This window comes from Trachemys scripta, chromosome 2 (genome assembly GCF_013100865.1).
Source record: "Trachemys scripta elegans isolate TJP31775 chromosome 2, CAS_Tse_1.0, whole genome shotgun sequence".
NCBI lineage: Eukaryota > Metazoa > Chordata > Testudines > Emydidae > Trachemys > Trachemys scripta.
This window is the reverse complement of record NC_048299.1, coordinates 15022914-15037121: the sequence shown is the minus strand read 5'-3', so window position 1 is coordinate 15037121 and position 14208 is coordinate 15022914. Positions and strand designations below refer to the sequence as shown.

General features: G+C 43.8%; 1 protein-coding gene and 1 long non-coding RNA gene across 12 annotated transcripts in view; one reads left to right on the top strand and one right to left on the bottom strand.

Annotated features, from left to right (window-relative positions):
- The window catches only part of LOC117872018, a 39813-nt gene extending 38112 nt beyond the window's left edge, over positions 1–1701 (bottom strand). For both annotated transcript variants that reach the window (XR_004644383.1, XR_004644382.1), the window contains exons 1-2: positions 1146–1701; positions 319–453 (exon numbers count right to left, since the gene is read on the bottom strand). This is a non-coding gene — a long non-coding RNA (uncharacterized LOC117872018). The remainder of the gene's footprint in view (positions 1–318; positions 454–1145) is intronic.
- Positions 1–14208, top strand: part of PRKAG2 (protein kinase AMP-activated non-catalytic subunit gamma 2) — a 393593-nt gene that overhangs the window by 284412 nt on the left and 94973 nt on the right. For 6 of the 10 annotated variants that reach the window (XR_004644380.1, XR_004644381.1, XM_034759959.1 and 3 more), the window contains one exon: positions 1695–1790. The exons of 1 other annotated variant lie outside the window; for it this stretch is intronic. Coding sequence is in view for 7 of the 9 variants with exons in the window: in XM_034759959.1 (XP_034615850.1) it covers positions 1695–1790 (96 nt within the window). In the remaining 2 variants the exon portion in view is untranslated. The remainder of the gene's footprint in view (positions 1–1694; positions 1791–14208) is intronic. 3 more of the 10 variants (XM_034759960.1, XM_034759962.1, XM_034759964.1) reach the window with 1 other exon arrangement.

Below are 14208 nucleotides of genomic sequence, written 5' to 3'. Positions count from 1 at the left end.
GAAGAACAGGAGTACTTGTGGCACCTTAGAGACTAACAAATTTATTAGAGCATAAGCTTTCGTGGACTACAGCCCACTTCTTCGGCATCCGAAGAAGTGGGCTGTAGTCCACGAAAGCTTATGCTCTAATAAATTTGTTAGTCTCTAAGGTGCCACAAGTACTCCTGTTCTTCTTTTTTTTAGACTTAGAAAAGTGGAGGTCAAATAAGAACCTTAAAATATTTTACTCCTGGTCATTAACATGGAAAAGATCTGCTGTATTTAAACAAGCTATAGCACCTGTGTAGCAGAAACCAATCAAGAAAATGGAATGCTTACTTCAGAGCAGGGTGTCCAAACTTTGCCCAACAGTACAGTAACTTCCTAGGAGCATGAAGACTACTCCACTTGTTCCATCTCTCCAAAGTCCAGTCCCCACACTCCTTACAGCTTCATTTACTACAGCATCTCTGTCTAATGAGTACAGAATAAGACAGATGACACTAACCTTTATCTTTACTTCAGAGAAATGGGCCTGCACAGACAACAGTCTGACATGCTGTGCAACCTGGCCCCTCACAGCAAGCTGGACCACTGCATGCTGGGACTTGCTAAATGTTATGGGCCCCTTATCATGCTGGGTCTGACTCTTGTGTGTCTCTCAGTGCCACAGCCAGGCTGGGACCCTCACTGTCCTGGGAGGCTGGGGCTACAGTAGGTGTGGAAGGCATGTTGTGGGATGTGGTGGGTGGAGGATGGGGGTCTCCAGGCACAGCAGGACCTATGACAAGCCTGGGAGGGTGGGGACTGCAGCAGGGACTGGTCTGCACGACAGCGTGAGAAATACACGCCTCGTGAAGGTGGCCCACCCGTGGCAGTGGGGAGGTGGGATCCAGCCTCCCCTGCTAGACAGCAGTGGGACTGGCTGCTCGCGGCCGCCTTAGCAGGTGAACACATCGGACACTACCAACACCGGCTGACGGGGGAAAGGTTTCCTCCTCTCAGGTTACCTTACCCCGACCCTGGGAAGAACGGCAGGGAGCGTTAACAGCCCGCCCTCGCCTTGCAGGATGGACAGGGAAAGGTGGATGGCTTGACCCGGAGTGCAGGTAGCAATAGCACAGTCACCGCACTCCCCCCCCCCCCCCTGTGTGAATGGTAGTTACCTTCCTTCCTGTGCAGAGCAGCCGGCTTGATTGCAGCAAAACGGAATGTTCCAAATTCCACTCAGGCCCCAGAAAGGGGGGCCGTGAGGGGGAAGGGATGGAACTTCCTCACCGAAAGGTTCTCTTGGCTGCCGGTGGAAACTAACGGACGTTAACGGCGGCTCGCTGACTTGAAGGATGCTGGGGAGACGCGAGACCTCTCACGTCACAGGCCTGCGACCTCTCTGAAGGGCAGAGCCCTACCCGGCCTGGGTGTAAAGGGTTAATGGGCTGGGCGCAGCCGCCGGGGGGGAGCAAGAGGGCCCGCCTCCTCCCCTCCCCCAGGGTGTGTAGGAGACAGCACAAATCGAGCCCCGTCAGGCTGAGGGGTGGCCCCCTCCATCCTCCGCACACGGACTCGGGCTAGCAGCCACCCCCTGCGTCCGCCCGGCGGCCACTCCCCTCCCTCAGACCGGCTCAGCCTCTGCCACGCCGGGCTGCGCCCGATGCCGCCGCGGGTCCGGTAGGTCCGCGCCTGGATGCTGATCCCCTTCTCCGCTTTCCCCCTTCCGCAGGCAGCGGCAGCAGCTGCGGCGGCTCCGGCTTCTCCTCAGCCCCCGGCCGCCTCCGAAGGGATGCTGGAGAAACTAGAGCTCGACGATGAAGGTAAGTCGGAGGCGCCTGCCGCGGAGCAGCGACTGACAGACAGACAAGCGCTCCCCTCGCTCCGGGCACTGCTGCCCGCTACAGGCTCCGGGGCTCGCTCCTGCGGGGAGCCGCACGGGGACGCCAGCATCCCGGGGGGGGGGGCCCAGACAGACGCCCGCCCGGCCGCTGGGGGCTGCCCCGCACCCTGCTGCCTGCGCCCTTGGAAAGGGGCGAGGCGGGTCGCGGGGCTACAGCCGACCCTGCCCCCAGACTCGGCCCAGCCCGTGCGCGGCGATCGCTGCGTACGGACCCGTCCCGTGTGTGCCGTTCACACGCTGGGCGCTTCCCAGCAGATGACCGCTCAGGCGGGCAAAAGCCGCTCTTCGTCACCCTCTCCTGTGGTGCGATCCTTGATCTGTTTTTCCAGTTATCATTGAGCCCAGTTCGGGGGGGGGGGAACCTTGGCACCCCTGGGTTGTTTTTTTGCTTTTAAAGAACTTTTGTGTCTCCTGTTGATAACATGTACTGTAGACCTTGACCTCTGGATCTCAATGACAGCTGAAAGATGACAAAATTGGGAATATTGTACCAGATGTGGGCGTGTATTAGAAAAAGTCAGTGTTCGCAGAGCAGACTTATCTCTGCCAGCTTTTCTTTGATGTTGCTTCCTATTCAGCTCCTAATTAGATGACTGACAAATAGTTAACTCGGGTAGGAGATGAGCTTCTGACTTATTTATACATGTCTTGCAGGCACTACGCTGTCTTGTAAAGGAGTTTATTCTCCTCCATAATTTTGAATAGATCTATAAGCGTGTGCCTTTTTGAAGGGGAGTGTGTTGAAAACTTAAGGTAGTAGTTTTTAGACCTGATTGCCCTTTCATAGAATGGCCATAGAAATCCAATTTTCATGTTTTAATATTTTAAAGTAGCTAAAACTTCATGGGCTTTTTATTTGCAGCACTTGTAGTAATATATCTTTAAAAACTTTGAAAATAATAGGCTGAGTCGTTATAGTAAAAAGAAAAATTCATAAACCAGCATGCTAATCAGATGTTCTTTTTGATAGCTATTCCTTTCTGTAACTGATATTGCTGTTTGAATGTAACTAGCCACAAACCTCCATTTTAAATTCCTTTATGACATTTAAAGGTTTTTCTTGAGTCTTACTGATTTGACGGCTTGTCTAAGAGCCTCTTGCTCTATAACTTTTAAAGCAAAGGTAGGCCAGTCAGATAGACTCAGGCTTTTTTTGTCTTGGTGAATCCTCACCAGAACAATAAAATCTGCAGCTTCAGTGTGACTTATTTAACATGAATGTTTGATGTAAGGAATTCAGTCTCTAATTTGTACTATCCTTCCCCAATTTAACACCAATAATTTCTGACCACATCTGCACCTTTCATGTACTCAATTGACTTCCTCTTATCTTCAAGTTGGAGAGTTAAACCATGACATGCAGAGTCTGTCCTAAATTTATCTTACTGATCTGCTACAAACCTTCAGTTTTGGGGAAACATAAATAAATTGCTTTTACAATTTTTTAATGTCTTCTTTAATAATAGTGCTTCATAACATGCTGAGGTGGATGTCTGGTCTAAACAAAAACTCTCATTTACACAAGATGGTATAGATTACTGTGATAGAATAATTTGTTTTCCAGTGCACGTCAGATTATAAAATATGAATTCACTGCCAATCATTCTCGCTATTCTCAAAATTGTGTACCATTGTGGTATTTCTTGAAATTTTATTTTCCTCCATCAAACTGAAGTGATGTATGTGGCTCTTCTTTTGCGTTGGTATACAAGTTTGAGTGTTTTGCTTTGTTTTAATTTGTTGTATATTGGTTTTGGAATATGTCAGAGGAAGCATGTTCCTCCGTTGGTGGACAGTACGCTTAATAGCAAACCCTGGCCCCATTCAGAGGCATTTGCCATCTTTGTAGGGAATCCATCTAATCTTTGTCTGGAAGGATAGTGATCAAAACATGGGCATTAAGAATGCTATATAAATAAAATAGGTGGCAGGATGTGCAGTGTATTTCAGTGGAGATCATTTTGATAAAATGAACAGTCCATGCACTAGAGCAAAACTTATTTCATTGTTACAATATGTCTTCATATGTGAAGTCAATACGTAGAGAAGCCCAAAGACAGTGGGATGCAGATGGAAATGTTCTCTGTGTGTGTATATATATACACACCTCAAACTTGCTCTTGTTGCTATGTTTGCAGTTGTACTAATGTTAGGGAAGGGAGGAGAGAAAATTAGTTCTGGTTATTTGGTAGATTAGATGTGTTGGGTGGTAAGGTGGTTAAGACACAAAAGACCTTCAAGAATGTGATTAGATTTCATGCTGCGGATGCAGTTTTACCATATTTGGGGTTTTGTCTTGTCACATTTCAAGCCCTCTCTCTAATGATATATAAAATAATGTGTTTTAATTAGAAACTTGTTTTCTAGCTGCTATTATAGATTAATCTAGCTCTGTGTTTCACATATGGCTAGCTTCCCCAACAGTATGTCCACCAACAGTCAATAACTGTCTGGTATATCAAATTATGCAGCGGTTCCTTTGGAACTGAATGTTTAATAGGAAGTAACCATCAAAAACAAGGCCTCAAAATAGTCTTATTCCAGAATGGATCTTGCTTGTGATTCTCTTGAAAGCCTACACAAATGAGAGAGAATGTCACTGGCATTTTCATTTAAAGGAAATTAAGTCACATTATTTGAAACTAATTATTTAAACAGAAGGGTGGGGGAAATGAAATGCTGTTTAGAATACCAACCTTTCTTGTAACTGCATTTTGTCTCATGACTGGGACGGTATGTTGTTTTGCAGAATCTGGTTTCTCAGAAGGGATGGTCTGTAAGTAAAATGGACGCTCACTCAAAAACATCACACTTGTATCTGAAAATTTTGTACCTACTAGTGTTACAATTAATACATAAGATAACATTTCTCTCTCAGGAATAGTTGGTTCTTCCTTCTCCCTACCCTCTTCCCCTGCTTTACCCCCCCTCCTTCCCCGGCTTGTTCACTTTGGACATTTGACTGGACTCTCTCTTTATTGTTAGTTTCACTTGTTGGTCAGTTCCAGATCCTGTCTTCTGCAATAGAATAATACCATAATTCTTGTACTGAATGCTCTTACTCAGTGTTTTCAAGAGAGTGTTTACTAGTATTAGCTGCAGCGGAGCTGAAACACAATAGCCAGCACATAAATATATACATAGAAGGGAAGGAGAGGAAGAAAGAGGTGGGCCAAAATATGTTTAGTTTGCTTGGATCTGCCCAAAAGATCCTTCTAACATCGGTAAGAGAACAGAGAAACTTTTAATTATTAATAAAATAGTTGTTTACTAGAAAGCTCAGGACATGCTATTTAAATGGTGACTTCTCTCAGAAAACGGACATTAACTACTGTAATCAAAAAATATTTTAATTCAAGATCAATGTCCCTCTAGCAGGGAATGGAAATAAGACCACTGAAGTAGGTTTTCTTATCTTTCATACTGTAACTTTTTTGGGAGGCAGAGACAACCAGTTCCTTGTTACAGTCAAAAAAGTGACAAAGCTGATGTGAGTGTGTGCCTAAAAATAAACACACACACACACACACACACCTCTGCTGTTACATCAAAATGGATTCCTTGGTTTGTTTCACACACAGTTTTGGGTTGACTTGTGAAACTTCAGGATAGATCACGGATTACATAGCTGCTCAAAAAATAAAGAAAAGAATAAACACCCTGCTCTCCAGTTGCTTTCTGTATGGGATCAGTGTCAAGCTATAGTAGGTCTGGGATTTATTTTTGTTTTTGCAAAAGGGAGGAGGCTGGAGGTTGGGGAAGAGCTAGGAGAAGTAATTTGTTTTTGTGTATTTAACAGAAAAACTTCAGATTTTTACTACCACAGCTTGAGTCACTGTGTAGCTTCATTTTGTTACAGATGGAAATGTTTGAGATCTAGGTTGTGTTTTTTTTTTTTTTCTTTTTTAAAATAACTGTTAGCATTATTGGTTGAAACTATACCATGACACTAGTCTAATCTGAATTTTCTTCACCCCATCCTTCAAATAGTGTCTAAAATTCCATTAGGCTACAGAAGTTACTTTAGTCTCAGTATTTACATCACAGATATCAACCACATACCTGTCAGCTGCAGTAATTTGGTTGATTCAGCATTGTAACTGTACCTTGGGTAACTGGTTCTGCTGCAGTGTTGGCTCACAGCCATCTCTTTACCATCTTATCCACCAGCACAACTTAAAGAAAATAGAGCGGCAGCTCTGACTATACAAAAAGCTTCAGTTGCTTTTTCCAGGCTATCTCAACCCAGATTAAAGGCTAGGAACAAATTTTTGTCATGTGGGGCTCACACTAAGAGTGTGGTGGAAGGGAGACAAAAATGGAAGGGTATAGTGGGGAAGAAGAAACTCATTGCTAACTGTCAGTGGTCACCTTAAGGGTGATTCTTATCAGAAAAGTCTAATATGGTCTAAATTTTCAAAAGTAATGAGTGAGTTTTTTGTTTTGGCACCCAATTTGAGAAACTTAAAAAAGGCCCTGCCTTCTTAGAAAGTGCTGGACACCCATCTTTTGACAATCTGGCCCCTTTAAGGTGTCTTAGGTTGGGCATTCAAAATCATTAGTCATCCTCAAAAATATAGGCATACGTTTTCACAACTAAATTCAATAGATCTCTTGGCCTATATGGTGGCAAAAAAGAGCCATTTAAAGAAAATGGGTTAACTCTTCCTACTTCAGGTCAGGTCTCTTTCAACCTGCTCCTTTGAACTATTACATCTTTATTATGCTCAAGTGTCTTTCATTGACTTCTTCAGATTCACTTAAAGAAAAAAAGTGCTTTTGTGCTGACATGGAGTTTTGTCTGTACTTTCAACACCACAGTGAATGCTCATGATGCACTTGTACAGCCCAAAATGAACACTGGAATAGTGTTTTTTAATCTTATAACTAGGCTCTAAGCATAGACAACAGAACTATATTGCTATCCTGTCAAATCAACACAGAGTTACGGTGACTGGCCTTCCATTCCAACAAGGTGGAAGGGGTTCCCTTTCTAGACTGTCCAAAGGGGTTTCTGCAGAGCAATACATGAACTAAATATGCTTCATCCACAGCACATCTAGCCTAGGAAGTGAGTGCCCAGATCTAGAAATTGAACCCATGTTTGTTGTATGGTAATGCTTGCAACTGCTGTAGTCACTGAGCTTGTGCATTACTGATTATTGTGGCTCAATATTAAACCTTTTAGATGCTGACACTTAGGTTTTTTAGGAGGTTAACTGTGTGTCTAAAGAGTTGGCATTATACAATCTGCATTCCTAATCTTCCCACCAAAACTGCGCAGTGTTGCCCAGCTGTATCTCCTATTTCCTTTTCTACACACCCACCTCTTGCACTATGTTCTCCCAGTTTCTTCTTCTCTTTTGATGACACCCTCTTGTCTATTTTCTGCCTGTGACTGTACCTCTTTCATGGTGTTTCCTATGCATGGAATAGGCTCCCTCCAGTAGTATGCCAAACAATCTCTCCTATCCTACAAGTTCTTCTTTAAATCTGTCTGTTAACCTTTCACCACTAACTGTCATCTCTGTTTTCATGTCTCAGCTCATAATACTTTAACTTGGCTCTTGTTACATTAATCCATTTCAGTTGTGGGGGGAGGCTGTAATACTTTTATGGGAAAGGTGGCAACAAAATGCATATCCTAGGTTATTGATGCATTGCACAAAGCTACATTAAAAGAACGTTAAGATACAGTCAACCATTCAAAAGTTTGGAAAAGGCAGAGTTACAGTTGCCTGTGCAACCTTAATTTGGCCTCCTTGTATGCATGCATTATGATATACTCTCTAATTACATGATCATACTGTTTTTCCACCCCCCCTCCCCTCCCCAGGACTCCTGACTCATTCAGTGCACAGGATAGACTTGCTCTGAGGATGCATCAGAGTTGTATAGTGATGGAATCTGTCTGAAGGGCCCCTGCTTCATTTGTTGCAGAAGTTGGTAGATAGGGAGTCAGTGAGGCAGGGGATTATGAAAGAGAAAGGAAGGTCTCATAGTTAAGGTAGTTGAATGTGCTACCCCAGGGAATTGAATTCTCTGTGGCAATAGCAAGGTAGCTGCTATGTTATGCCAGGCAAGTCCCTTAAGTCACCCTTTCAGAGGTGGTCACTAATTGGATGTTCCTCATTTTATGGTGTCCTGGGATCTGATTTGCAGAAGTGCTGAGAACTCACAACAGCAGCTGAAGTCAGTAAGAGCTGTGCTTTGAGCATACAAAGTGCTATATAATATTATGTGTCAGAGGGGTAGTCGTGTTAGTCTGTATCTGTAAAAAGCAACAGAGTCCTGTGGCACCTTTAAGACTAACAGATGTATTGGAGCATAAGCTTTCGTGGGTGAATACCCACTTTGTCAGATACATGTGACATACATCTGACATAGATGTATTTGACAAAGTGGGTATGGCACATGTATCTGACAAAGTGGGTATTCACCCACGAAAGCTTATGCTCCAATACATCTGTTAGTCTTAAAGGTGCCACAGGACTCTGTTGCTTTTTATATAATATTATGTTCTCTGAAAAATTAGATCCCAGGTATCTCAGGTTGGGCACCCAAAATTGGTGGATATTTTTGATCTTAATACTGTCTCATCTGTAAAGTGGGGATAAGATCAACCCCTCATCTCATAGCAGTGTTGTGAAAATATATTAACTAATATTAATGAAGCACTCCAATACCGTAGTGATGAACACCACAGAAAAGCTCCTGAGGAAATTAATAATTTTGCCTTTAGAGAAGGGGTTGAATGGTGTGCAGTAAAGAAGGCATAGCCACACTCTGAACAGTGAGGATCAACCTGAAGAGCTGCTCATTGAGTACCTTCCATCCTGTGCTGTGAATAAGACAGAAGGCCTGCCTCTTGCCTGCCCTCTCTCCCTCCCTCAGCTCCTTGTCTCACTCTCTCTGCCTCTACACCCCATCTTATCAGATCTGTCTCTGTCCCCGCTTCCTTTGCAGGGAAAGTCCTTCTTAGCTGGAGCATGCCTAGTGCAGATGGAATCTTTAAGGAATCTAACTACAATACTTGTAAAATCTCTACAGAGCATATGCAAATTAGTTACACACACAAAAACAACAACCCAGCCTTGCATCCAATATGGAAAACTTCAGCCCAAATGGTTAGCTTGGCAATGTTATAAGCAGCTGAAAACTGTGCTTTATAATGGGAATTATTGGGCAACCTTAAAAGGCAGTGCTATTGGGCCCTACCTTTACTTCTCACACAAACTCCCTTGAGTTTTAAAATTGTTCTGCTGCATTTTGGACCAACATGATCATTAAAAATTTTTGGAAAATCATGAGTTAATCCAGTGTAGACAGTAACAAAAGCACAAATCACCCTAAGACTGGATTACAGTAATGCACTCTGTGTGGGACTTCACTTTAAATCAATCAGAAATCTTAAAGTGGCACAGAAAACACCTGCCTCTTTGGTAAGTAGTGTTTCCTGGTAGGAGCTCACAGTGCCTGTGCTGCTTGATCTGCACTATCCATCCATGGGCACTGGTTAAGTTTAAGATGTTGTTTTTTTCACTTACAAAGCTTTAATGGCGTGGGATCTGTCTACTTGAGGGATTCCCTCTGTCTGCCATACTATTGCAGTTGTGATCTGCATAGACCCTTCAAGATGGATTTCCCTTGATTTTAAGACTTTTTTGGGGGGGGCAAAAGGGGAGAATTGCAGGGATTGACAGTTCTCTGCAGGGGGCCCTCAGCTTTGAAACCAAACTCCTTTCCTCACCCTCCACTGATCCAAACCAGCTCAGGTTCATTGAGCTTCAGATCCCACTGGAAAGAGGATCGATCTACTAAACCCTTGGAGTGGGAGGATGTGGTGGAGGTTGACGCTTGTGAGTGGGGCGTTTTGATAGGGATATTGTTTGAGAAAGGACTCTTTAGTGTGGAAGGATCCTATGGCAAAAAAAACCCACCTTGAATTTTCAGAGGGTAGGTGCTGGGAGAACTGCAGCTAACATTTTTAACGTTCTCTAGCCTAAGAGAGAAACTGTATCTGTAACTCATGTTAAAACATCTCCTTATATGATGCCTCTTTCCTAGTGTAGACAAGACCTTTGGGTCTCTTCTCTAAAAGTTTAGCATGTGATTTGGGGATTTAAGGTTGAATAATACAGTATAAACTAAATGCAGAAATTCCTTTGGGGATTGTTCCCACCACCTTCAATTTGTGGTACATGGACTTAGACTTCTTTGCACAGTGTACTCCTGGAGGAATTCTGCACCAAAAAATTAAAAATTCTGCACACAGTATTATAAAATTCTGCATTTTATTTGTCAAAATAACACAATATGATCATGCCAGTTTCAGTAATTTTGGTAATTTATTTCAAAATACCTATCCGTAAGTATGTCTGTAGCAGTACAGACAACAAAGATTCAGAAAAAAATGTTTGACAAGTAGATTCCTTACTAGGCATATTAATAGAGAACTTTGAGTAAGTCATTTAATCTACAATACAAAAACAAATTTCCTGCACCCCATGGAAGCAGTGCAAAAGCTTGGGGGAGTCCGGGGTAATGGAGGAGCTGAGGGAGAGGGAAGTAATTGCTGGGAAGGACCCGGGAGATAACCTGGAGTGTTGAGTGTGACTGGGATAAATATGGAACAAGTTGGGTTTTTTTGTGGGGGAGGAGGTATTGTTAGGGAGTTGGGGAGTCTCCCCCATGCAGACCCTAGCTGACCCCTAGCCTCTTTGCCAGGCACATCTGTCCCATCCCCATGTGTCCCTGCACCCCCCACTCTGCTACCCCCTCCCCTGTCCCTATGTGTCCCTGCACCCCAATCCCATTCAGCCCCCGCTCCAGTCTGCCCCCAACTAGCCCTTCTGATCTTCAGTCTGACACACACACACACACACACACACACACACCCTCCAGCAGCTCCATGTGCCCCATGATGTTCTCCTCCCCCTCCATTTCCCATGCCTCCTCACCTGGCCCCATGGGCAGGGTGCTGTGAGGAATGCAGCCTCTTCTCCTGCTCCCCTCTCTGTGGCTGGCTGCTCCCAAATGGGAGTGGCGGCCCGCTGTTCTGGTGCCACAGCAGCCCCGATGGGCGAAAGGTGCAACTACAGCATCTCTCTGGCATAATGTATTTTCTTCAGGGGAAAAAATTCTGTAGGGGAACATGAATTCTGGGTGTATGCAGTGGTGCAGAATTCCCCCAGGATTAACAGGTAATTTGTGCTACCTTTAAACATCACCTCTAAATCTGGTCAAGGGCAATTTTATTTTGTGCAGGCTTGCAACTGTAAATAAATCTGTTAAGACAAAATAACTTTCCTTACTTGCACTATTTAAATGAGGTCCCTGTTACCTTGATTTCTGTGTACTATGACTCATTACCCCTAACATTGTTGAAACACTCATCAAAACAGCAGAATTTTAGTATTCCCATCATTCCCTTGACCTATGCTTTTTGGTTTTGCATCTGATCAGCCTGTGCTGTTGCTAAGTTTGCACTGATGAAGAAGAAAGGAAGAAGGCAAGAAGAGATTTGAGTTGCCAAGTAAATTTGCAACATTAATTTTTTTTTATTGAACTTTTTCTATACTTTTATCCTTGCCCCTTTACACCCCCCCCCCCCCCCCCCCGCTGCTGGAATAATATGACTTTAAGGTAAAAGTAGGATAGCAATGCCTAGGGAGACATATTCTGAGGGATTCAACTGGTTTTCTTCAGTCACATAGAGGATAAGTTAATGAAATCCTGGAGTCAGACTTCACAAAAAAATGCCAGAATAAAAGGTTTAGTGATCATTTCTCACTAACCTACTATAGGTTCTCCTCTCTTGCTACGTTTAAAGAGGCACTTGAAGTTAACTAGAGTTTGTAAAGTTATTTAAAGGTAGCTTCAGTTTTTACCCTGCCTCTAGGTCATCCTATTACGTGTTATGCCTGTAAAAATATACAAATTACACAATACTTCACTGTCATTAAAATATCTATCTTTTCTGTGTGAAAGACTCTCAAACTGCAAGGGAAATGCTATACATGGAGAAACAGTGATTGTGCATGACAGCATTTTCTGTCTAGTCATCAAGTCAGGGGAGAAATGTAGAAATACGTATGCTAATTCAACGGAAGGATTAAGCTTAAATGTTACAAGTAATAACAAGGTAAATTTTTAGACAGAAATGTCTTTGTTTCTACTTAATACTATCTAATGGCCTTTTTGAAAGTCCATGTCTAGACAGAACTTTGTGCGTGTTAAAGGTAACCCACAAAGGGGGGGGGGGAGAAATAAGCCAGTGCCAGTTATTCTGTATGATGTACAAAGGCCTGAAAACTTCCCATTCTTCCCTCTTAACATCAGGAAGTAATGATTCTTCTATTCTGGAAGACTGTGGTAAGTGGAGAGAACTAGTGAAATAAAGATATCTTGAGACTGGAAGTTGAACAGTTGAGATAAGAAAATCTTTAAATGCTGGCTTAAACTTTCGTTTTGTTAACTCTGTGTGCCAAATCAGCATTTGGGAACAAAGCATATCTTTGTTAATAACTCAACGTTGTCCCTTCAGTTAAGGTGTCAGAGAAAGTAAACATCTCTACAATCCCCAAGTTTGCCAGCAAAACCAGAGAAGATCAAATCTGACATTCCTTGTATCATTAAGATTAAAAATCTTTCTTTAAAACAATACAAAAACCTTTCAGGAGCTTTTTGTACATAAAGAAGCGGGGGGTGGGGGACAAAACAAAACACCCTTTCAGCTTACATTTTAAGACTGACTTTCCTTGTTCCATTAAGGATCGGACACTCTTCTCTGTCTTAGTGAGGACTTGCCTACATGAGAGAACTGCATTGGTTAAACCAAAATAAGAGTGTTTACACAGGGATTTCCATTGGTTTAATGAAATCACTTTTAAAAAGTCACACAGTTAGACTGGCTCATTTTGGGCTAGTGTAAATGGATTCCCAGCGCAGTGGTTTTCAAACTTTTTTTTTCTGACTACCCCGTTGAAGGAAATTGTTAATGCCCACAACCCAACAGAGTTGGGGATGAGGGGTTTGGGGTGTGGGAGGGGCTCAGGGCTGAGGTATGGGGGTAAGGGCTACAGGATGGGGCCATGAGTGAGAGGTTCAGGGTGTGGGAGGGGGCTCTGGGCAAGAGCAGGGGGATGGGGTGTGGTGGGGGGTCAGGGCTCTGGGCTGGGGGTGCAGGCTTTGAGCTGGGGATGAGGGGTTTAGGGTGCAGGAAGGGGTTTGGGGGAGGTTGGGGTGTGGACTTACTTCCGGTGGCTCCCGGTCAGCGGTGCAGAGGCCCGGTGCAGAGGCAGACTTCCTGCCTGTCCTGGCACTGTGGACCGCGCTGCGCTCCAGAAGCAGCCAGCAGCAAGTCCAGCTCCTAGGCAGAGGCAACCAATGGGAGAACGGAGCCGGTGCTCGGACAGCATGCAGAGCCCCGTGCCCCTCCCCTAGGAGCCAGACCTGCTGGCCGCTTCCAGGGCACAGCATGGTGTCAGAACAGGTAGGGACTAGCCTGGCAGCACCGCTGATGGGACTTTTAACGGTCCGGTTGGCAGTGCTGACCAGAGCTGCCGTAACCCAGTAGCTTACATTCTGCAACCCAGTACTGAGCGCGACCCACAGTTTGAAAACCACTGTTCTAGCAGACCTTGATCTAATCTAAACCAAAATAAGTGCCGGTCTATACAAGGATTTCCAGTAGTTTAAATAAATCAGTTCTAAATAACACCATTAGTTAAAACAGTGCAACTGTCTCATGTAAACAATGGTTTGAGGCTAGTTTGCACTTCAGCAACCATTCATTGATCTTAAATCTTCATTGAGCCCAGTCCTCCAGAATGGTGGCTTCTAATATTAATATATAAAAGCTTAACGCCATCTTTGAAAGTCTTGTATTTCAATACCTTCATCTGTCAGCCTTGAGTAGCATTTCTCTGAGAGGCACCTTTTTAAACCTAGATTTTCATTGTTTGGGATAATTAGACTTGGAGAAAGTCATGGAGCTTTCTGGTAGGGAAAAATGTAGATGTATCGGTTATTTATGAGTTCTTTAATAGGTGGATGTGAAATCGGTTTGTAGAAAACATTAGGTTGATAACCCTGGCAATTGAAGTTCAACCTCTATTCACAAAACTACAGTAGTACATTTTTCCCAAAAATGCAGGATTTGAACTGGTGATTTAGAGCTGATTATCTATCATAGTAATGGGCACTGTAGAAAATCCTTAAGATCAATAATGTACTCATTACCAATCCACCGAGCTGTCTCTAGGCATTTTCTGCTTGACTAATGAGTGGGTAAAACTCAGGGCCGGCTCCAGGGTTTTGACTGCCCCAAGGAGCCA